Consider the following 22,909-nt stretch of genomic DNA (forward strand, 5'->3'; position numbering starts at 1 on the left):
ATTCATTGGAAGGACTGGAGCTCCAGTACTTTGGCCTCCTTATGGGAAGAGCTGACTCACTGGAAAAGACCCTGATGCTGGGAAAGACTGGGGACAAGAGAAGGGGATGACAGAGGATGAGATGGTTGGATGGCATCACCAACTCACTGGACATGAATCTGAGCAAACTCCAGGAGACAGCAAAAGAAAGGGGAGCATGGCATACTGCACTCCATGGGGTCGCAAAGAGTCAGGCAAGACTGAATGACTGGACAACAACAGCATCTCCCCCCAGAGCTTAGTAAGTTTAGCTGCTCAGAAAAACCGAACAGAAACTCTTTTAATGGTCTTTTTCAGGCCAGTCCATTGGACATCTGAAAATCCTTACATCTTCTCTCTCCTCTGAAACTAACCTCCCATTTCTCCAAGTCCTCCCAGAAAAAAAAAAAAAAAAAAAGGGGCAGGGGGGAGGGGAACAATTTTGGACAGTGGTGATGGGCGGAATGACCATGGGGATTCTGATCTCTCCATCTCCAGGGTGCAGACCCTCTGCCCCTCCACCCCTCCCAGGAAGGCCAAAGCACAGACAGGCAGGGAGCCAGGCTGATGCTGTGAGTTTATTGAGGGAGGTTTAGAGCTTGTCTGGGGATCAGCCCCTGCTGCCTATGGTCTTCTTAATCCAGTCCAAGGAGTGGCAGACTTTGCTGTAGACACCAGGTTTCTCAGGCCGCCCACAGGGGTCTGAGCCCCACGATGTGATGCCCTGGAGAACGCCATTGCACACCAGCGGGCCCCCAGAATCTCCCTAGAAGGGGAGAATAGAAGATTTTCACCTAAGTTGCTCAACTGTTACCAGCATATCATGGGTTTCCCTGGTGACTCAGATGGTAAAGAATCTGCCCACAATGTGGGAGACCTGGGTTCAATTCCTGGGTCTGGAAGATCCCAGAAGGGGATCACTACCCACTCCAGCATGCTTGCCTGGTGAATCCCCTGGACAGAGGAGGCTGGCGGGGCTACAGCCCACGGGATCACAAAGAGTCGGACTGACTGAGCAACTAATGGAAACACACACACCAGCATTTGTACCAGCTCTCTCACGTGATTGGTTCCCCGGACGTAAGATCACTGTATCCTGGGACCAATGGTGAGAGAGAGGGGTGGGGCTTCCACGTGTGGGGATACAGACAGGATGTCTAAAGGCAATGGAGGAAATCGTGATCAACGCGGGAAGAGAATGCTCTCTGGAGGGTCCAATCCACAGAGCAGAGAGTAGCAATTGCATCGGGGAGACTGAGCTCCTCCATACTTTGGCCTCCTTATGAGAAGAGCTGACTCACTGGAAAAGACCCTGATGCTGGGAAAGACTGACATCAGGAGAAGGGGATGATAGAGGATGAGATGGTTGGATGGCATCACCGACTCAGTACACATGAGTTTGAGCAAACTCTGGGAGATAGTGAAGGACAGGGGAGCCTGACATGCTGCAGTCCATGGGGTCGCAAAGAGTGGGACATGGCTGAGCGACTGAACAGTAACAACAACAATTCCTGGCCAATCTGGAAGAGATCGTCTAGTTACAAAACACAGGAGAAAGGAGCTGGGTTCTTGTGGATATACACACACCCAAGGGGAAAAGGTGAGTATGTGGGAAGACATTATTGTCTCTAAAGAATCAGCCAGAAAAGACTAGCTTCCACAGCAGCATCTAATGGAAATGATTCTATTCTCGGCCAATAGGAAAGGGAATGATTCTATTCCTGGCCCATAGGAAAGGGAGCACTGAAGCACTGTCTTCAGGGACCAATCCTTAGCAGAAGGGGTGGGGACAAATCCAAGTGGAGCCGTGAGGACTGAACTTGAAGCCAGTAGGCTAGAGAGTTCTGTATCAATGGCAAAGCCCAAGATGTGTCATCTTGAGGATGGGGAGCCCATTGAGGGAGCCCTGAAATCAACGGTGCCATCTTCTGGCCAGTTGGGAGGACAGCATTGCTCCCCAAGGTACCAGTCATAGGAGAAGGTAGCCATGCTAGGGAACCCAGTCAGGACCTGGAGAAAAGTAGCTCACTCTACGCTCATCTAAAGTCTGCACAAACTCCAAGTGCTAACAGTAGGAAGGAGGGCAGGGAGCTTATCCCTCAAGGACTTAGCTTCTCCCTCCCTTTAATCCCCTACCCCTCCCTGCACCTTCCCCGGCTGGCAAGCGTTCCCAAGGAAACAGCAAGGCCGATTCAATTATTCTGATTCCTGCGCTGTGCAGCCTGCAGGGAGAGTGTGCCTCTTCTGAACTCGCTTCCCACTCTGTAGAGACAGGGGTGCTGACTCTTTGGGATCACCCCACTGCCAAGCCTCACATCTCTGCAAGGTGAGTGAGGGAAGAAGGAAGTTTCAGGACTTCCCCAGTGCCCCAGTGGATAAGAATCTGCCTGCCAATGCAGGGGACTCGGGTTTGATCCCTGGCCCGGGAAGATCCCACATGCTGCAGAGGAACTAAGCCTGGGCGCCACAACTACTGAGTTCACGCGCCTAGAGTCTGTGCTCGGCAACAAGAGAGCAATGAGAGGCTCTTGCGCCTCAGTGAAGAGGAACCCACGCCCCCCCCCCCCCACACACACACCCCATCCAGTTCGCTGCAACTGGAGAAAGCCCGAGCAAAGCCACGGAGACCCAGCACAGCCGAAAATAAATAAATAAAAGAGGGAGTTTCCGAAGGCACTCACCTGGCATGTGTCAGCCCCACTGCTGTCGCTGGCACAGACCATGCTATCCGTGACTTGCCCTGGGTAGGCTTTCTCACACTGATGCTGCGAAATGATTTTTACTTCTGCACAGTTGAGAGTGTCAGGAAAATTCTCTGAGGGAGCAGAGGTTGTAAGTTGCCAGAGACAGCAATCCTTTCCCTCCATCCCTGTCGGGATCTAACCTCCCATCTGTACACCCATAGCTGCACAGGGCTTTCTGAGACATCTCACAGGAGGGCACGTTCTCCTCTCATCACAGGAAACAAAGCCATGGCCCCTGCTGTTTCTTTTTCTCCACCCAGAGAAGGACCTTTGGACCCTACTGTTTGTTTCTTGCCTTTCAAATGAGGGGTCGGATGACAGGGGGACCTGGAAGCACCCCTCTGTGACACCTCTGAATCTTTCCAATCTTCCCACTCCCAGACCAGCAAGTCCTCCATCTCAGCTAGGTCCTACTTCTTCCAAATATCACCTCTTCCTAGAAGCCTTCCCTGATTATTCTAACTACAACACCACATCTCCATCACTCCCTTTCCTCTCACCTCCCCCCTACAATATTCCATTATAGCACTTGGCTCCACCTAATATTTCATTTTATATGTATTTGTTTATCGTCTATTCCTCAACCTAGCATGCAACTCCACAAGGCTTTGTATGGTACAATACCTGGGGCATATCAGATGCTCACAAAATAAGTGCTGAATTAGATGATGGGCAGTGGAACTAGTTTTTCTTATTAACCTTTGAAAAACAGACTTCAGAGGGAAAAATTCTACCTGGTACTTCTATGTACCAGAAGCTATATGCCCAGAATCTCATTTAATCCTCACATGAGCTCTTGGAAGAAGAGCCATTCATTCTTTCACCCATGCATTCCCTCAACAAATGTTTGCCGAAGACATACTGTATCCCGGTCACCACCCTGAACACTAGGAACATACAATGAAGAAAACAGATATAATCTGAGTCCTCGTGGAGCTTAGAAACCCATTGAATAATTATGCCCATTTTGTAGCTGAGCAAACTGAGGTCAAGAGATGGGAAGGGACTTGCCCAGAGAAAAGGGGCAGAACCATGGTTTGAACTGACTTGCCTGATTCATGAGCAGGTAGCTTTCCACAGCAGCCCATTGTTTTCTTAGGAGTCAGACAGGCAGGGACCTGAATCCTGATTTTTGCTTTCCTAGCAAATCGCTTCACCTCTGAGCTGAGCCCCAATCTCTTCATTGTGAAGCAGCGCTAAGGGCTCCCTGAACTCTGAAGCCCCAGAGGAAGGACCTCAGTGGAGTCCAGACTTGAGTCAAGAAACAGGAGGGAGCTGAGGATCTAGACTGAGCGTCCTGGGGGAGAAAAGGCCCGTACCCCTGGGTGTGGCGGGATCTGGGGCCAGAATCTTGGGTTCAGGATGGAGAAGAGGGAGCCTATTTTCCTGGGCCACTGAGTCCCTGTATCCCAAGTCTGTTGTGAAGGTTACATAAAACTCTGAACAACAAAATAGGGCTTCCCTGGTGGTTCAGATGGTAAAGTATTTGCCTGCCAGTGCATGAATCCCAGGTTCAATCTCTGGGTCAGAAAGATCCCCTGGAGAAGGGAATGGCTACTCACTCCAGTATTCTTGCCTGGAGAACTCCACGGACACTGGAGCCTGGTGGGCTACAGTCCATGGGGTCACAAAGAGTCAGGCTCGACTAGCAACGAACACTTTGACTTTCTGTACAACAGAAAGTCTCATAACTCTCTAACTTAAAGGTGGAGGGACGCATTCACTCATCCACTATTCATCCCTCCATCCATCCACTTTTCTGAGCCCTATTAAACAATCTGTTTCCTTTTCCCCCATCATGCCTGTCAGTATTCTGGTCCTGAAGGTTTCTAACGTGGACCGCCCATGACTGTCAACCTCACAATCATGTTCCCTTCCTCATCTGCTCTAGAGGCTAAGTGTCGCCAACGGCTTGGGGTCCACTGGGCCAACCAGCTCCTCCTTTCCTTCCCACTACCTCGGGGGCTGGTGACAGTGCCCCAGCCTGAGATGGTGCACTTCTGGCCAACTTGAGGGCAGTGATCCGCCAGCTTGATGGGCTTCACTTTGGGCCCCAGGGGTACCCGGCCACGTAGTTGAATGAGCATCAGGTCATAGCTGTGGTCGTTGTTGCTGCTGTTGTAGCAGGGGTGCGGGATGGACTGAGCCACGGCCCTCTCTTGTTCTGACTCATCCTTATTCTTCAGGCTGTGCTCTCCCACGCGGACTGTGTATTTCCTGTGATGATGGGGGTGGTTGGGCACCCAGGCAGGAATCTGGGCTCCCAGCCCCCTCCTCTCTGAGACCCAGGTCCCCTCTTCTCTCAGACTTCCATTCTCAGAGACCCGCTCCCCAGCTCGCCCTTTCTCAAGAGGAGCCCCAGCCCGCTCTTTCTCCACCACCTCTGCTGCAGGAATCCACTCACTTTTTTTGACAGTGGGCTGCTGTAAGAACCCAGTTGTCGTCTATAAGAACACCCCCGCAGATGAGCCGGACACCCTGGAACAAGGCCGTCTGCCATGGCTGAGAGTGAGGCTTGCACTCCTTCCCTTCCAGCACCTTGCTCTCCTGTGCCCTCAAGTGTCCTGGAGGCAGGAGGGAAAAGTTTGGGGCAGGAAAACACGGTGGGTTCAAACGGATACACACACACACACCCTCCTCCGGCATCTGCCACCCGGCTTGCACTTGCTGCTGCACAGATGCACACGTACACTCGTGGAAGGCCGTGAGTCACCAAACACGGAGCCACACGCCTGAGCCTGCGTGCACCCGCCCCATAGACTCTCGTGAATAACTGCGCCCTTCAGCAGGCAGCCTCGCTGGCTTTGGTGTGCTCCTGCATACCCAGCAGAAACGAACACATTCCTACCAGCTGCCACGTGTACCAGGCCTCCACCCTCTGGACACCCCACAGGAACTCCCACATGTCATCTCACGCTTCCCATCTCCCCACAGGCCGCCGCAGGCACCCACGTAGCCACCATCACGGTGTTCCCCCAGGCTCATGTGCTCCACCGATGCCTTCTGGGCCCCCTCACCTGCCCGGGATTCCGACAGCAAGAGCAGGAGCATCCAGATCCAAACTGCAGCAGGTGAGGGACGTCCCATGGTGGGGCCTGGGAGACAAGAGGACAGGGCTGAGCGGAGGAGGAAAGAGGAGACCAAAACCCTAGTACTCTCAGGATTGGGGTGGGGAGAAGCAAGATCCTGGACCATCCTTCTGGGTCTTGCAGGAAGCAGGAGCTGAGGACCCAGAGTCTTGGTTCTGAAGAAGAGTGAGATGGGGCTCCAGATTGCTGAATCTGAGTTGCTGGGAGCCCAAGGGGTTGGATTCCCACATTCCAAGGAAGGAGGCAGTCAGGGTCTCCGACTCCTGAGTCTGAAGGAAGAGCCAATTGGGAGCTGAGACTCCTAAGTCTTGGAGAGCATGGGGCTGGGGTGCTGATTGCTGGGTCTCCAAGGAGGAAGGGAGCTGAGGCTCTGGGGTAGGGGACGGGGGTCTGATACCCTGTGCCTGAGAACTTTGGCATCTCACCTTATAGAATTCAGGGGGCGGGGTCACCTACTGATTTGGACCCAGAGGAAGAGCTCCCAGTACTTCAGCTCTGCGTGCCTGGTACAAGATCCTGGAGCCTTTTAACTGGAACGGCCCGCCTCCAGCTCCGACTCCTCCCACCCGGAGCCGGCAGAGCACCGAGGAACTGGAACCCTGGGTACGGCTGAGGAGAGGCTGGGGGCCTAAACGGGAAATCTTGAGGGAGGAGGGGCTGGAATCTCCAACTCTTGAGGTCTGGGAGGGAAGGAGGTTAGTACTGTGACTCCTGGATCTGAATCAGAAAGGAATGGGAGCCCAGACTCCTGGAGCTGAGGGAGGAGCGGCTGGAGGCTGAATTCTTACTGTTAATTTTTTTGGAAGGAGAGATTCGGAGACTGGGTTTTTGTGGGAGGAGGGTGCACCCGAATGGGAGTCAAGCCCGTTTTCTGGGTCCCAACTTCTGAGGGCGGAGCGCCCCGCCCGCTGGCTGCCCCCTGCGAGGTCCAGATTCCGGGAAGGCAGGTTTGGGAGGCGCTGTGACCTGGTTTCCCCTTCCCCTGGGGGCGACGGGACCGGCCCAAGCAGAGCCCAGGAGCCTTGCTGCAATAGCGCTGATGGAGCTAGACTTAGGCAGGACCTACTCCGGGCAGCCATGAAATTAAAAGACGCTTACTCCTTGGAAGGAAAGTTATGACCAACCTAGACAGCATACTAGAAAGCAGAGACATTACTTTGCCAACAAAGGTCCGTCTAGTCAAGGCTATGGTTTTCCAGTAGTCATGTATGTGAGAGTTGGACTGTGAAGAAAGCTGAGCACCCAAGAATTGATGCTTTTGAACTGTGGTGTTGGAGAAGACTCTTGAGAGTCCTTTGGACTGCAAGGAGATCCAACCAGTCCATCCTAAAGGAGACCAGTCCTGGGTGTTCATTGGAAGGACTGATGCTGAAGCTGAAACTCCAATACTTTGGCCACCTCATGCGAAGAGTTGACTCATTGGAAAAGACCCTGCTGCTGGGAAGGATTGGGGGCAGGAGGAGAAGCGGACAACAGAGGATGAGATGGCTGGGTGGCATCACTGACTCGATGGACATGAGTTTGAGTGAACTCTGGGAGTTGGTGATGGACAGGGAGGCCTGGTGTGCTGCGATTCATGGGGTCGCAAAGAGTCGGACACAACTGAGCAACTGAACTGAACTGAACTCAGGGCTTATGGGGAATCGCAACGCAGCGGCCGTGTTCCCTCTCTGCCGTCCATCGCCCACCCGATGCCCATCTTTTATCCTACAAAACCGGCAGAAGGAAGGCCGGACTCCGCACGTTTAATGCAAAATTGTCCCTTAGATCGGCGGGGACTGAGAGCCTCTCCCAGCTTCTCTCCTCTCGGTCGGTCCCCGCCAGGATGAACACCCTGGACACGCCCAGGAAGGGGCCATGGTGCAGGATGGTGGGAGTAGGCAGAGACTGACCCACTGCTTGAGTTCCACGTGGGGAAGGGACCCTCCAGTAAGGCGGGGTCGCTAGCGAAGGAGGTGGGGCCGTAAGGGGAAATCTCATTGGACAAAGCTCTGGAGGGAGACGCTATTTATTAATTAACTTATTTATTTGGGGCTGTGCTGGATTCTCCTTGCTGCCTGGGCTTTTCTCCTGTTGTGGAGCCCGGGCTCTCGGTGCCCCAGCTTCTGTAGCTGCAGTGGACGCAGTGGGCTCAGCAGTTGTAGGCCCTGGACTCCAGAGCGCAGGCGCAGTAGTTGTGGTTCCGGAACTTTGGTTAATCCCGGGCACGTGGGATTCTTCTTACCAGGGTAGGGATCGAACCCGCGTCTCCCGCATTGGCAGGCAGATTCTCTACTACTGAGCCACCAGGAAAGCACCTGAAGCTGTTTAGTAGATGTCTTTCCCGAGGTAGACCGCAGGGAACGCTATTTTATGGGGGCGGTGCCAGTTCCTGGTAACTCAGAGATGCGGCCAAGAAGGGCGGAAGTGTCTTCCCGCTCCTTTCAACTGGGGGGCAGCTATACAGTTCACGCGGAAACCCAGGTCTGAATATCCAGAAACTGGGAACTTGAATATCCAGAAGTCGTCTCCAGGCCAGCAGAGGCCAGGGGCTTAGACCGTTGAGACTGGAGTCTTGCAAATCCACCTGCCCTGCCCCACCCTCCTCTTCCGGTCATCCAAGGCGCGAGGGCTCAGTTGTCCTCCATGGTTTCTTGAATCCAGTCCAGGTAGTGGCACACACTTGTATAGACGGCAGGGCGCCGGGGCCTGGAGCAGGGTTCCGAGCCCCCAGACACTACACCGGCCAGGGTCCCGTTGCAAACCAGGGGGCCCCCAGAGTCACCCTGCACGCGGAACAAGAGCAGAGAAACTGTTAGGCCGATCTACTCAGGACCTGACACAAGGCATTTGCTCCCTCCGAGGAAGCTTCCAGTTCCCTTCTCCTCCAGTACCCAGGCATCCTGGTCTCCAGTCCCTCCTCCCTCAGTCTTGTCCAACCGCTTTGTGACCCCATGGGCTGTAGCCCGCCAGGCTCCTCTGTACATGGAATTTTCCCAGCAAGAATACTGGAGCGGGTTGCCATTTCCTCCTGGAGGGGATCTTCCCCACCCAGGGATGGAACCCACGTCTCCTGTGTCTTCTGCTTTGACAGGCAGATTCTTTACGCTGAACCACCCGGGAAGGCCGTAGACGCAGGAGTAAAATCTCATGGCCTCCACCTCCCCCAAGGACCTAGCATCGTGGATCCTAACCCTCTTCTCCCAGGACATAGAGTCCAACCCCCAGTGCCTTCCTCTTTTAGGCCCAGGAATCCTGGCAGGACTGGCCACCCCCCACTGCCCTTCTCAGGACCCAGGTATCCCAGATCCTTCCATGCTCGGTTCTAGGAAGTCTGGGGCTCCAACTGCCTTCTCCACCAGGACCCTAGAGCTGCTGCAGGATGCCCACCGCTGTCCTTCCCAGAGCAGTCTCACCTGGCAGGAGCCCCGGCCCCCCTCCCACAGGCCTGCACAGAGCATGCTGTCGGAGATGTGGCCTGGATACGCCCGGCGGCAGAGTCGGGGCTCCAGGATGCTGATGTTGGCACACCGCAGCGTCAGTGGGTACTCCACTGTGGGGAAAGCAGGTCCGTGAAAGGTCAGCAGCTGTTTCCATCTCAACTCAGCACCGCCCCCCTCCCCCGATTTCCCAAGGCAGACCCACCGTGCCACAGCCCGAGACTCTCCAAGACAGGAACAAGTGAGAAAGCAACAGAATCACAGCGTGGAGGAGAAACAGATGGAGACCAAGTGGAGAGGGCCGAAGAGAGAGAAAGAAAGAAAGAAAGACGCAGAGAGCCAAGAGATAAGAGATATGTATAAAACTCACACAGAGAAAAAGAGGGACCTTGATGGGAAGATAGACCACTGAAGGGGAAAGAGGATTCTCAGAGGAGGCAATGAAGAAATAGGGAGAAACAGACTCAGAGGTGGGAATTCCCTGGTGGTCCAGTTGGCTGAGACTTCACATTCCCAGTTCAGGGGGCCCAGGGTCTATCCCTGCAGGGAACTAGATCCCGCATGCTGCAACTACTGAAGACCACAGGCTCTGGAGCCCAGGCTTTGCCTGGATCAGCCACCACAATCAGAAGCCTGAACACCATAGCTGCAGGGTAACTAACTCCCCTCTCTCTGAAACCAGAGAACGCCCACATGCAGCGACAGAAACAAATAGAATAAAAAGATTTCTTTAATAAAGAAAGAAAGAGACCAAGAGACATCCAGCGAGAAAGTAGTGAGATCAAGGGGAGGAGACATTTACAGTGAGATGGCTGTCGCTGGAGACTGAGACAAAGACGCGGAGAGACTAGAGATGGGGAAGTGGGGTAGGGGCTGTCTAGGGAAACAGCGGTTCTTGGGGGAGAAACGTGTTGTCTGAAGGGCACAGCCTCCACTGAATTCTGCCGAATTCTGCCCAACAGCGGTCGTTATTTTAGAAATACGGACCCAGCATTGTCAGTTTTGAATTTTTCAAGCAAATCAAGAAACTTGGCTTTTATATCACATTGCTCAGGTTTTAACTGTTAGCAGCCACAAACCGACGTTTTTGTTTTTGTTTATTTTCACGGCCCTTTGAAAGCCAGTACTGCCGTGGGAAGCCAAATTTGACTAATGGATGTGCTGATTTCTGACTCTGAGTGACATAGACCTTATTTCAGTTCTGAGATGCACGTATTTTCACAAGTAAACATCTCTGAAATCAGGATGTGCCTTCCAGTAAATGATGTCATACAGGGATGGATGGGGACTTCCCTGGTGGTCCACTGGTTATGAACCCATCTGCCAGTGCAGGGAACACGGGTTTGATCCCTGCTCTGGGAAGATTCCACTTGTTGTGGGGCAGCCAAGCCCATGCACTACAACTTCTGGGCTGGCTCTCTAGAGCCTGCGAGCCGCAGTCACTGAACCCACGTGCCCGAGAGCCTGCGCTTCGCAACAAGAGAAGCCTGCACAGCACAGTTAGAGAGGAGCCCCAGCTCGCCACAACTAGAGAAAGCCCTGGCACAGCAAGAAAAACCAAGTGCTGCCAAAAATAAATAAGAAGGAATAAAATTTTTTAAAAAAGAAGATAAGTGAAAAAAATTGCAAGCAGGCCCTTTCAGTTATAGGTACTTCCGTGTATTTTGTAGGAAAAGGATGGCTGAAACCTGTTTTTCTTTTTCTCATTCCTGGTGGGTTGTAAGATAATGGTGCATCTTATCATTCATAGCATTTAGATCTGATGAAATAAATGGATGCATAGATAGATGATAGAACATAGAGGTGAAAAAGCAGAGACAGGCAGAGAGGGGCTTCAGACCCCTGGCATGAGACATCAGGGTGTCTTCAGTGGGCAAGGCTGTACCCTTAGGACTAGACACGGCCCCCCAGCCTGAGATGAGGCACTGGGTGCCTGGGGAGACGCAGGTCTGGCTGAGGTTGAGGGGCTGCACGGCAGGGCCTAGATGTGCCTTCCGGGGCAGACGAACCAACATGATGTCATTGTTGTGGTCCTGGGCAGTGAGGTCCTGGTTGAACCCAGGGTGAGGGAAGAAGTCTGTGGCCCGGAACAGCTGCTCCGGACCCTCCCATTTCCAGAGGTGGTGCTCCCCGAGGCGGACCCACAGATACCTGTTGGACAGGTGTCAGAGGTCAAGGTGGGAGAAGGCGAGGTGTCTTCTCGGCCCTGATCCTCTTTATTCTGACCACCAGGATGCTGTGTGACTCCGCAAGCCACACACCCTCTCTGGGTCCCTGTCACCTGTCGGTGACCCACAGGGCTGTGTGACTTTAAGCAAGGCACACACCCTCTCTGGGCCCCTGCTTCCCACTCCAACCCTTTGCCTCTACCTTCGTAGCTTTCCGCCAAAGCTCACACCTCTTCCTAGCCCCATGTCAAGTAAACCACCTTCCTCTCTGCCCCACCTGGAGCCTCAGTGGTGACCTGGGTCCCCTGGAACCATGGAGGCAGGTGAGGCCTCCGCCCACCACACAACCACAGCCCCACAACCTGCACCCACAGGTCTGGTGGCTTCTGTGGGGAGTGGCGCTGTGTGTGTATGTGGAAAGGGTGGGATATGGAAAATCCCCAAGCTAGGCTCATTTGCGGCCTCAGACTTTTCCTGTCGGCTACATCCCTGATCTCTCAATGCACTTCTTCCTGAAATCTGGTCTCAGACCCTCTCCCTGCAATGGCAGAACCCACTTGCTCTGCTCTGGGTTCCTGCCCTGAACAGCCAGGGACCCTCAGGGTGTCTACATGTCCATCGCCCAATGCCTGACCTCTGACATTAGGGACCAGGCTAATGACTGAGAACTCAGGCTTTGAGGAACGTAAGGTGTTAGTTCTGCCTTCTCCCTCTCTGTCACACTGTGGCCTTGGTTTCTGTGTCTGGGAAGTCAGTCCCGACCCCATCCTGCAGCCCCGACTTGTCCCTGCTCCTGAATCTCCTGCTCCTCCATGTTTCTGCTTCTCCCCTCTGTCTCTGGTACTGAAATGTGGCCCTTGTTTTCCTAGCCTGATGTACAGGCCTGAGCTAAAGAGGCTCCAGCATGGAGTGATGTATGATGGGAAATTCTCACAGAGCAGCCTCGGTGGCGCCTAGGCTTCATTCTAGAGGGAAAATATCCAACAGGAGTCACGGCTCCTTTCCCCAGATAATATAAAAAGGATTTCTGCATCAGGTAGATTCCAGAATTCTATCAGAATGCCCAGAATCTAAGATTCTAAAACTCTAAGGTTCTAATACCCTGGAAACCCACAGTTTTAGAATTCTATGAGGCTCAAGCCCTAGTATCTTAAGAATTTGTGATTCTAATGCTTTTGATTTCCCTGAATCAAAAAGTCTAAGATTTTTAAATTATCTGAATTAAATCTAGGACATAAAAACCTAGGGTTCTAATATTCTGGGACAGTAAAACTAGAATTTCATCATTCTAGAAATCTAGAAATCTTTGATTTTTACAAGTGTAAGAATTTAGGTTTCAAATAGTTTGAAACTCTAGAATTCTCTTGGTTAACACGTTGGGGAGTTTAGAAATCTTGAATGATAGCATGCAGGAATAGTAAATCCACCAGATTCTAGACATGTATAAACATAAGTTTCTAGAATTCTCTTGGTTCAAGATTCTAGAATTTACAAGCCACAGTATTCTAGGACACTGTAATTCAGACTATAAGCTTCCCTACTCCATGAACCTAGCTAGCTAGAACACTTTGAATCTAAGATCCTAGGGTTGTGCTATCTGACACAGTGATTGAGTGCTTAAATGCGACTAGTCCAAACGGAGATGCAACATACTTGTAAAATGCAAGCCTGGTTTCAAAGACTTAGTATTAAAAAAAAAAAAAAGACTAAACTATGTCCTTCATAAGTATTTAAAATTGATTACATGTTGAAATAACATTTTGAGTATGGCAAGTTAAATCTATTATTAAAATTAGTTTTACTCTTTTTTTTTTTTGGTGTGTCTGCTAGAAAACTTAAACTTTCCTACATGGTTAGGGTTCTATTTCCATTGGATAGTGCTGCTCCAAACTACTCAGCTTCTACCTGTCCCTGAATCTACGTTTCTCCAATTCAGCAACATCACTAATGTAATTACTTACGTACATGAGTGTAAAATCTGGATGCAAGATTTTAGGAATGTACAGCTCTGGATTTCTCCAGGTCAGAGTCTAGGCGTCTAGGAGTCTGAGTGAGTGAAGATGATCAGTAATGTCCAACTCTGCAACCCCATGGACTGTAGCCCACCAGGCTCCTCTGTCCATGGAATTCTCCAGGCAAGAATACTGGAGTGGGTTGCCTTCCCTTCTCCAGGGGATCTTCCCGACCCAGGGATCGAACCAGGTCTCCTGCTTTGCAGGCAGATTCTTTACCGTGTGAGCCTTCAGGGAAGCTCATCTAAAAGTCAAAGTTTCAAAATCTACACCCTGAGGACCAGGTTCTTTGGGATGCTAGGATTCAGAGTCAGCTCTGTGTCATTCGAGGAGTTGAACTTTGGGGAACAGAAGTGGAGGCTTGGCCCTTCCTGCCCATGGCTCCCTCCCTCCTCTACAGAGGTCGCCAGCCCTCTCTCTCTTTCCTGACCTCCAGCCCCCTCTGGGTTACTCACCGTTTGCGGCAGTGGGCAGCTGTGAGCAGCCAGCGGTCACTGATGAGGGTCGCCCCGCAGAAGAGATGGGTGAGGTGGAACAGCCCAGCCTGCCAGGGCTGCGAGTTGGGGCGACATTCCTTGGCCCCGATGGCTCGGGTGTCTGCCCAGCCCTGCCCTGGGGTGGGGATGGGAGGCAGAAGGGTTATCGGAGAGCCAGGTGGGAGGGCTCGGGGAGAGACGCTGGACAGAGGGCCTGATGGAAGGGTCCCGGGGGGGGGGTGGGCCACGGAGGGGAGCATGATGGAGGGAACCTCACCTCCCAGGAGTGAAAGCAGAGCACAGAGGAATGCCAGCCTCATGGCCTCTGCGGTGCCTGGATCTTCGAGCCTGTGCTCAGTGGCCCTGCTTCTTTATGGTAAGCCATGCTGTCTTCCTCCTTGGGGCCGCCCCATGATTAATCTGGGTTGGGACATGTCCCGGGAAGGAGGGGGAAGCCCAGGGGCCTTGACTGGGGGCCGTGGGGAGGCAGACCGCACCGGTAGACCCTTCGTCAGGATGAGCCAGGGGCTGGCAGCATCAGGGGTCTGGCGCAATGGGGGAGGGGCCCTGGGTGAGACTGTCCTTCTCAAGTGGGCTTTCCAGAAAGGGCAGCCCTGATTCACCCTGACTTCAGGGTGGCAGCATCTGGTTGCAGGATATTCTGTGGCCTGGAGGAGGAAGAGAGAAAGGAGGAAGGTCCCTAAGGCGGAGTCCTAGGGTGGAAGCAAGTTCATTTTGAATGAAGTTGCAGTGGGCTAGGACCAATGCACTGGGCAGGCTGGAGCATTCCCTAGCAGGACCTCCCAAGAATCAGGCTAGGAGTGGGAGAAAGAATCAGGACTCAGAGGGAAGAAGGCAAACCACCCGGCAGGATGGGGGTGAGGTAGGGAAAGAGGGAGAAAGAAAAAACAAAAAAACAAAAAAAAACAGGGAGACAAAGACACTGAAGGATGCAGGTGAGAAAAAGAAAAAGAGACAGAAACACTGCCTGGCCTGGCAGAGACTACAAAGGGACCTGCACACCCACAGAACCCTCCCTGCCACGGGGACCTGGGCCCCTTCCCGCGAGGATAGAGGCCTCTCCCAGGAGGTTGAGCAATATGATCCCGTCTGGGTTGACCTACTCTTGTCATAACCTACTTCCGCTTCCACATCTCTACCACCCCAAGGATCCAGGTGCCCAACCCAGCTGGTACTAAGCACTTTTCCCATTAATACCACCAGCTCTTGGCTAAGTCCTGAGAACATGGTCTTGTTTCTTTTCCACCCATCTCCATCTTTCCAGTGTTCTTCATGTCACCCCGTGTGCCTTGCCTCTCTCCCCATCCCTCCTTCTCACCAGATGAGCAGTCCCTTGAGAGCCAAGCCCAGATCCGACTCATCTCTGTGTTCCCCGCATCACCCTGTTCAGGAGTGGGCTCATGGGAGGCCTCAGGAGATGTTAATTGAGTGAGTGAATGTCTTTCTCCATATCCTTGTTAGTAGTGAGCTCCTACTCATCCTTCACAACCCAACCTAAATGCCCCCTCCTCCAGGAAGCCTTCTCTGATTCCTCCAGGCAGAGTACATCTTTTCCACACTGGGCACTTCCCCCCTGGCCCTTCGACTTTCTGTTGGTGTAAGACTGATTATCAAACTGGGTCTGGGCTCCCTCGAATGTGTATACTTCATCATGATGTAGTGGTTTGGAGCATGGACTCTGGAACTGGACCATTTGGGTCCAAACCTCAGTGATGGTAATTGTTAAGTGTGTGATCTTGGGCAAGTCACTGAACCTCTCTCAGTTGCTCCATCTACTAAGTAGCAATAATAACTGGGGTTGTGGGAGGATTAACATATATGAAGCACAACAGTGGTAGGCATTCAAAAAACATGCCTGTCCCCTTTCTACAGAGCCCTGCGCTGCCTCCATCACGACTGCAGTTGCCTTTATTCTCTGCAGGCTGGGAGGTCCTTGAGACCAGAGACTGAATACCTACTATGTGCTAAGTGCCATACTAACTGCTTTATAGAATATTTTGATAGCTAGCTTTTTTTTTGACTATTTACTCTTTGCTGGCAGCTGGGTCAACATTTCACGTATGTTTTCTCACTACATTCTCGCAAGAGTCTAACCAATCTCTATTTCACAGTGGAGATAGCTGAGGTAGAGACAGCACTCAAGAATTTTGCTCAAGTCACACAGTCAGTGAGTTACAGAAATATATTTCCTTCTCTACCTGGTGAACTCCTACTTATCCTTTAAAACCCCATGCATATGTCCCCTCATCTGAGAAGCCTTCCCTGATTCCTTCAGAAGGAGTCTTCAGGCCCTCTTGGGAAACCCTGGGCCTTCTTCTGTTACAGCATTGATCATTTTATGTTATTTGTTTATTTGGTGATGTGTTGAGTGCCTTCTATGTGTCAGGCATCAGACAATCACAGTGAATAAATCAGAGTCCCTGCCCGAATTGACTGGGTGAGGGGAAGGAGACAGACCATTATGGAGTAAACAGATACTGAGATCATTTTTGCTATAACAAGGGCTGCAAAAGAAATAAACGATGGATTAGTGACCAGTGTAGAAGAGTACAGTGGGGAGAAGCTTTCAGCCAGGGAGATCCTGGAAGGCCTGCTTGAGGAAGTGACTTTGAGTAGGGACCTGAATGACAGGAATGTAAGGCTTGCCTGTCTCCTGGACCAGACTAGCAGCTCCTTGAGGGTAGAGCCTAGTCTGATTCACCTCCAGGACCTGGCATGGCACACAGCTCAATAGACACTTATGATGTGACTAAACGAATGGGTGAACTGCCTTTAAAAATGAATCGAGTTTTTGAGTTCCCACCTACTTTGCTCCGATTCTTGCATAATAAGCTCAGCTGATATGCTTCATTGGCGTTTCCTGGGTGTGCTAATAGGGCTGGGGAAACAGTGGAAGAGAGCTGTGTAGACTCTGCTCAAACGCTGTGCCCCAATCTTCCATGGGCTCTGTTGGGGGGGCAGGGACCTTTTGGTCACCACTGGGTTCCCAGCACGCAGTAGTGAGCCTGCCATACAACTGGTGCTCAATAAATTGATGTTGGAAAGAGAAAACAAAATAACCTGTGCAGGTTAGAAAATTTCTATCGTGCACGTGTTCCGCTTGCGTTGCCACTCTAAAGTCCAGGCTCAGTGGAGGAGACACCCAGACTTCTGTTAGCTTTGCTTGGATTCTGTGTATAATAGCCCCTGTTCTGTGTGCTCAGTTATGTCCAACTCCCTGTGGCCCCATGGACTGTAGTGCCCCAGGCTCCTCTGTCTGTGGGATTTCCCAGGCAAGAATATTGGAGTGGGTTGCCATCTCCTCCTCCAGGGGATCTTCCTGCTTTGGCAGGTGGATTCTTTGCCACTAGTGCCACCAGGGAAGTTCCATTTAGCCCCTAGCATGGGAATATTTACACTGTAACAGTTTCAGGGAGAGGACAAGAACCCCTTCGTCCCAAATTTTCAGGGCAAAAAGCTCAAAGCCCATTTAGGTGAGGGGAGGGGATGGAGTTGGAGTGTCTGGTTGTCAGGTCGGCCAATGAGAATGGATTTGTGCTAGAGATGGAATTGGATGGGGATGGATCTAGCCAAGAAACCAAAACATTTCCCTTAAATGTCAGAGGGTTTCTTTGCGTAAACTTAGCAACTGAGGTAGGGAGAGGTCCTCTCATCTTAGAGGCTAAGATGGCTGTAATTGAGGTCCCTTGAGTTTCAGTGGCCCTAGCCAGGCATGGAAGGTACCAGATGACTCAGAGACAGCCCAGTTCCTGGGACAGGAGGAACAGGTGTTGGGTGGACCCCAACATGGGAAACAGTGGGAGGGAAGAAGGAAGTGGTTAAGAGGTGCTCTACAGAACTTGACAGGAAGAAAGAAATGCGATTCTCCCATCATTCCTGATGGACGGGGCTGGGAATGCAAAGGGTGGTTAGGATTAGAGGCTACCCCTGCGCTTTTCTCCCCAGGTCACAAAAATCACACACATGCCCACCAGGACCTGGGGCCATTTAGTCAGAGTTCACCACCCACCATGTTAATACTCGACGTGGCAATTTCCATGACAATCTACACACGCATGTTATAGTCTCCTCGTGACATGTTTTATGAGGTAAGCACTTCATTGTTCCGGCTTTCCAAGTGAGGCTAAACTGAGGCTCAGAGAAGGTACTTGGCTTGCCCAAGGTCACACAGCAGGCAGCGGTGAAGAAAGCCAGGTCAGGTGATGGATAACTTCTCTCAGAGACTAGTGACTACCAGCTTCATTTCTCGTGAACAAAACTTGGCGACCGCTTTCTGCATCTCAGCTTCAGCATGGGCAAAGAGCAGCATTGGGCAAGGGGTGTGAGGAAAGAGGGGAGATGTTAGCAGGTGTGCATGGGCGGCAGAAATTTGAGTGGGGCGGGGGAGAGCCCAGCCCAGCTGGAGGAAGGAGGGGAAGTTGGAGGAAGAGGGCAGGTGGAGAGGGGGTTGCGGGGCAGCTCCTGCATCAGTTGGAGCGGATGGTCTTCTCTATCCAAGAGCGGTACTTGCAGATCTGAGTGTAGACGGCTGGATGCTGGGCCGAGCCGCAGGGGTAAACGCCCCATGAAAGGATGCCCTGCAGGGTCTCGTCACAGACCAGAGGGCCACCAGAGTCACTCTGGGAGTGGGAGGAAGGAGAGATCAAATAAATTCACCAACGGAAAGGCTGCCACTTGGGGGTCTCGGGTACTGATGAGGAAGGGAGGGGTCGGGTAGGCCTTGGGATAAAGCTGAGGTTGGGGTCGGGTTGAGGTGGGATGGGGTGAGGATGAAGCTGGAGATAGGATGGCGCTGAGACTGTCATTCATGGTAGGTGAGGGATGGAGCAGGCTCTAGAGATAAGGATGCGGTCACGCTTTAGGAGGGCTTCCCCGGTGGCACTGCTGGTAAAGAACCCGCCTGCCAATGCGGGAGACGTAAGAGATGTGGGTTCGATCCCTGGGTTGGGAAGATCCCCTGGAGGAGGGCATGGCAACCCACTCTGGTATGAGAATCCCATGGACAGAGGAGCCAGGCAGGCTACAGACCACAGGGTTGCAAAGAGACAGACACGACTGAAGCCACTTGGCACGTGGGCGTTTAGGAATGGCTTGAGGATGGGGATGTGGTTTAGGATGGGGTAGGAAGGGGTTGGGAGAAGAAAATGGCAACTGGCTCCGATATTCTTGCCTTGGAAATTGCGTGGACAGAGGAGCCTGGAGAGCTACGGCCCATGGGGTCGCACAGAGTCAGACACGACTGAGCAACGCACACAGGATGGGGAGATGGGCTTGGGAGTGGAGTTGGAGACAGGGTTGGGCGTGAGAAGGAAGCAGAAAGGAAGGGCATAAGGAAGTAGAGTTGAACAGGGGTTGATGCTGGGGGTAGAAGCGGGATAGTGCTGGACGTGGGGAGGAAACTGGGCTGGGAGTTGGGGGTGTCTGTTTTCCCATAGCCTCCCTGTCCTGCTCCCACCAGTCAGAGATCTCTCCTGGTCAGTCTGTACCTGGCAGGGGTCCTGGCCCTGATCCAGGCCTGCACACATCATGTTGCTGGTGATCACACCGGGATAGAAGACTTCACACTCCTTAGGGCTCAGGATAGTGACCCTGGAGCAACTCAGGCCCTTGTTGTACTTCACTGGTGGGAGAAAGCATCGAGTAACCCTGGGCCCCGGTCCCCCAACCCCCGAGGCCCCAGGAGTCCCGACACCCAGACCATGCCCCTCCCAGGCCCCAGGCTCCCAACCTCTTCTCCGTCGAGGAGTCCCGGTCCCTCATACTCCTTCCCCGAGATCCAGGCCCCACCCCGGGACCCCTGGCTCTTGCCTCTCCGGGAGGATGTTGTGGCCCAGCCAGCGATCTGGCACTGGTCCCCGGGCTGCGTGCAGCGGAAGGGCAGGCGCAGGGGCCGCACTCGAGGTCCCGGCACCACGGGCCTGCCGAGCTTCAGCAGCATGAGGTCGTGCTCGTCCGTGCGCCTCGGCAGGATGGGGCCCGAGCCCTGCTGGTACTTGGGGTGGACGATAGGACGAGAGGTCCGGCGCAGCTGTTCGCCCTGCAGCAGCAGCAGGTGGTCATCCCCAACTCGAGCCCACAGGGGCCTGGGGAGGGAAGAGCCATAGAGGAGGCCAAACGTTCATCGGGACTGAACCCCGAGTCCCTGGGAAGGAGGGTTCAGGCATGGGGTCGGGTGGACTCGGGTCCTGGCAAGGGAGGGGGCTGGGGTTGGGACTCCAGGGTCTGAGGGAGAAGGCGCTGGAGGCCTAGATTCCTGGGTCTGATGGTGGAGGGGGCTGGGACTCCTAGGTTTGAGGAAGCAGTGTGTAGGGGAGAAGGGAGCTGCAGACCTGAGGTGGGGGGCATGGGGAGGTGTGATCACAGGTTTGGGTCCCTAAGTTCTGCAGGATTTGAGGGCAGAGGGTCTCCAGGGGTAAACCTACTCTTTTTTTCCTCCTTCAGTGAGGACTCACAAGGTGAACAACTTCTTTTCGTTTTAAAGTCCTAATCACACTAGACCCCAACTTCTGTCTGTTGCACACAACTGTCTACACCTAAATGGAAAACCCTGATGTTGGAAAAGATTTGAGGACAGGAGGAGAAAGGGGCAACAGAGGATGAGATGATTGGATGGCACCATCAACTCAATGGACACGAGTTTGAGCAAACTCCAGGAAATAGCGAAGAACAGGGAAGCCTGGTATGCTGCAGTCCACGGGGTCACAGAGTCCGACATGACTTAGCAATTGAACAACAAAAACAAGACAAATGGAACCCTAAGAGGTTCCGCTAGGCAGTGACTCTGGATGGGCCTAGAAACGCTGAGGAAGACCACACTGCCCCCTCGTGGCCACAGCACAACCCCACCTCTCCTCGTGCAGGAAGCCCTCGAGGACTGCCCCCACGTGGAGCTGGCAGGTCCATACCATCACGTGCTCCCGCCCTCTCGCTCGGTCCCCAGGGCCTGTCTCCCCAGCCCCTCCATAGCGCCCCAGAGGAGCTCCCCCTACTTATTGTTCCCGCAGTGTGCAGCGGTGAGCACCCAACTCCTGTCCACCAGGACGCCGGCGCAGTGGAACGAAAGGCCATTGAAGAGGGACACCTGCCAGGGCTGCGAGCCGTGAGCGCACGGGGCGCCGGAGGCCACGAAGTTGGTGCTTGTGTCGTTTGCGGGGAGAAGCAGAGCCTCCGAGACTGGAGAAAGAAAGCAGGTGGGGGTCAGAGCAGGCAGGACAGTATGGCAAGCACTGGGTTTGGGATCCGAGTGGGGCCATAGGACGGAGCTTTTTGGAGGGTGGTGGGCACAGCCTGAACCCGACGGTGTGTGTGGGAATTGGGGGTCCCGAAGCAACCTAATGGAAGTGGGCGGGGAACGGCGTGAGAGGCGAAAGGAGGCCTAAGGGGCTTCCCCTGGTGGCTCAGACAGAAACGAATCTGCCTGCAAGGCCGGAGACTCGCGTTCGGTCCCTGGGTCGGGAAAATCCCCCGGAGGACTCAATGGCAACCCAGTCCAGGATTCATGCCTGGGAAATCCCGTGGACAGAGGAGCCTGGCGGGCTACAGTGCCTGATGAGTGAGCGACTGACACTTTCACTTTCACTTGCAAGGAGACCCAAGAGGCTGATTCTGGAGGAGTGAGGACTGAACCGAGTACTGGAAGGTCAGGAATACAAGGGAGGAGGCGGGGGTGTGGGGGCGTGGCGAAGGGCGGGGATAGAACCCCGGGCTGGGCGGGTGACAGTTAGGGTTGGGAATAACGCTACTGCGTTAGCAGAAGGGGAGAGGGCAAAGGCCTGGGATAGGGACCGCCCCGCCCCCGCCCCCGTGGGTCCGGTGACTGAGACTCCACACTCCCAATGCACAGGGCGTAGGAGTTCAATCTCTGGAGGGAACTAGATTCCACAGGCTTCAACGAAGAGTTGGCCGGCAGCGACTGAAGATCCCACACGTCGAAGCTAAAAAGATGCCCCAACTAAAAGTTGCAGCTGTGTGCTGCAACTAAGCTCCGGCGCAGCCAAATAAATAAATACATGTTTTAAAAAAAGAAAAGACTTGGGATTAAAATAGGGCAGAGTAAGAAGGGGCGGGGAAGGGAAAGGCGAGGACAAAGTCGGGGGTGTACTGATCCTAGCGGAGTGAAGAGGGCTGGGATAGCTAGGGCGGAGTGAGAAGAGAGGCGGGTCTGACTTGGGGCCGGCCTTTCCGAACCTGTGGGTGAGGGCTGGGGGTCCCAAGGGGAGGAGAAGTGAGCGGCAGGCTTGGTAATAACAGCCCATTCCCCCATCGCCTCCCCTTCCCCGGCCCGCCGCCCGCCCCGTTCCCCGCCTCACCCCAGAATTGCGCCATCAGTAGCGGCAGCAGCAGCAGCTTCCCCAGGCCGCCCTGAGCGCCAGAGGCGGCGGAGAGGTGGAGATGCGGAGGTCTCATGGCCAGGACCTATGCTGGGGAGGAGCAGCGACGGGGGCAGTTCAAAACACTTGCCGGGCCGAGACCCCCACCTTGCCTGCCCGTCCGCGCATCCTGGACCACCCCAACCGCTGGGGACCCGTTTAACCTGTGGCCGGCTGGCGCAGGGGTGGGTAGCCTGGCAATTCGGGCCTGAACCGTCAGTGATGGGCGCAATTACCCTAATGACGCCCCTCTGGCGTCCTCCCGCACTCCCCTTCCCACGCCCGAGGGCAGCGCCCTCCCGGCCCGGGCTGGCCGGGGTGCCAGCCTCTGGGCGCTTCAGGTTCCTGTCCTCCTTCATATAAATGGGCTGGAGCTTCGAGGCTCAGAGGATAAAGAGGATAAAGAAGCTGAGTCTTCAACAAGTCTCCTACCCGCCGCCCGAAGGTGCCCACCTGGGCTCTGGCGACCCACCCCCACCAAGGTGAGGAGCGTGCCGCTCACCTGGGAGCCGTCGAGGGGAGAGGGGAAGACGTGCCTCAGCCCTGCCGTGTGGGCCGCTGGACTCCTCTGCCAAGGGACCCCTGGGCAGGCC

The 22,909-nt window shown here is 53.7% G+C and overlaps 3 protein-coding genes and 1 long non-coding RNA gene across 5 annotated transcripts; 1 reads left to right on the forward strand and 3 right to left on the reverse strand.

The window, feature by feature from the left end:
- Nucleotides 1-576: 576 nt before the first annotated feature.
- KLK8 (kallikrein related peptidase 8) lies at nucleotides 577-6,352 on the reverse strand. Its single transcript, XM_004015397.5, has 6 exons — nucleotides 6,277-6,352; nucleotides 5,780-5,857; nucleotides 5,167-5,326; nucleotides 4,720-4,979; nucleotides 2,700-2,833; nucleotides 577-784 (listed from the first exon to the last, which is right to left on the reverse strand). Exons 2-6 carry the CDS (start codon nucleotides 5,847-5,849, stop codon nucleotides 629-631), a joined length of 780 nt encoding a protein of 259 aa, XP_004015446.1. The 5' UTR covers nucleotides 5,850-5,857; nucleotides 6,277-6,352; the 3' UTR covers nucleotides 577-628.
- A 1,506-nt stretch (nucleotides 6,353-7,858) lies between these two features.
- On the reverse strand, nucleotides 7,859-14,270 carry KLK9 (kallikrein related peptidase 9). Its single transcript, XM_012094666.4, has 5 exons — nucleotides 14,204-14,270; nucleotides 13,906-14,062; nucleotides 11,156-11,421; nucleotides 9,247-9,383; nucleotides 7,859-8,616 (listed from the first exon to the last, which is right to left on the reverse strand). Exons 1-5 carry the CDS (start codon nucleotides 14,244-14,246, stop codon nucleotides 8,464-8,466), a joined length of 756 nt encoding a protein of 251 aa, XP_011950056.2. The 5' UTR covers nucleotides 14,247-14,270; the 3' UTR covers nucleotides 7,859-8,463.
- A 3,735-nt stretch (nucleotides 14,271-18,005) lies between these two features.
- Nucleotides 18,006-22,889, reverse strand: KLK10 (kallikrein related peptidase 10). 2 transcript variants are annotated; one of them, XM_004015395.4, is made up of 6 exons: nucleotides 22,819-22,889; nucleotides 22,257-22,367; nucleotides 20,937-21,120; nucleotides 19,756-20,030; nucleotides 19,434-19,567; nucleotides 18,006-18,566 (listed from the first exon to the last, which is right to left on the reverse strand). In XM_004015395.4, the coding sequence occupies exons 2-6, from the start codon at nucleotides 22,351-22,353 to the stop codon at nucleotides 18,414-18,416; spliced, it is 843 nt and encodes a 280-aa protein (XP_004015444.2). In that variant the 5' UTR covers nucleotides 22,354-22,367; nucleotides 22,819-22,889; the 3' UTR covers nucleotides 18,006-18,413. The 2 variants fall into 2 exon arrangements, with proteins under 2 accessions (XP_004015444.2, XP_011950055.2); XM_012094665.4 differs by having other exon boundaries at nucleotides 22,770-22,889.
- On the forward strand, nucleotides 21,025-21,986 carry LOC105601974 (uncharacterized). The gene is made up of 3 exons (XR_001020569.5): nucleotides 21,025-21,137; nucleotides 21,534-21,586; nucleotides 21,791-21,986. It is a non-coding gene; the product is annotated as an uncharacterized LOC105601974 (long non-coding RNA).
- Nucleotides 22,890-22,909: the final 20 nt, after the last annotated feature.

Source organism: Ovis aries, chromosome 14 (assembly GCF_016772045.2).
Source record: "Ovis aries strain OAR_USU_Benz2616 breed Rambouillet chromosome 14, ARS-UI_Ramb_v3.0, whole genome shotgun sequence".
Taxonomy (NCBI): domain Eukaryota; kingdom Metazoa; phylum Chordata; class Mammalia; order Artiodactyla; family Bovidae; genus Ovis; species Ovis aries.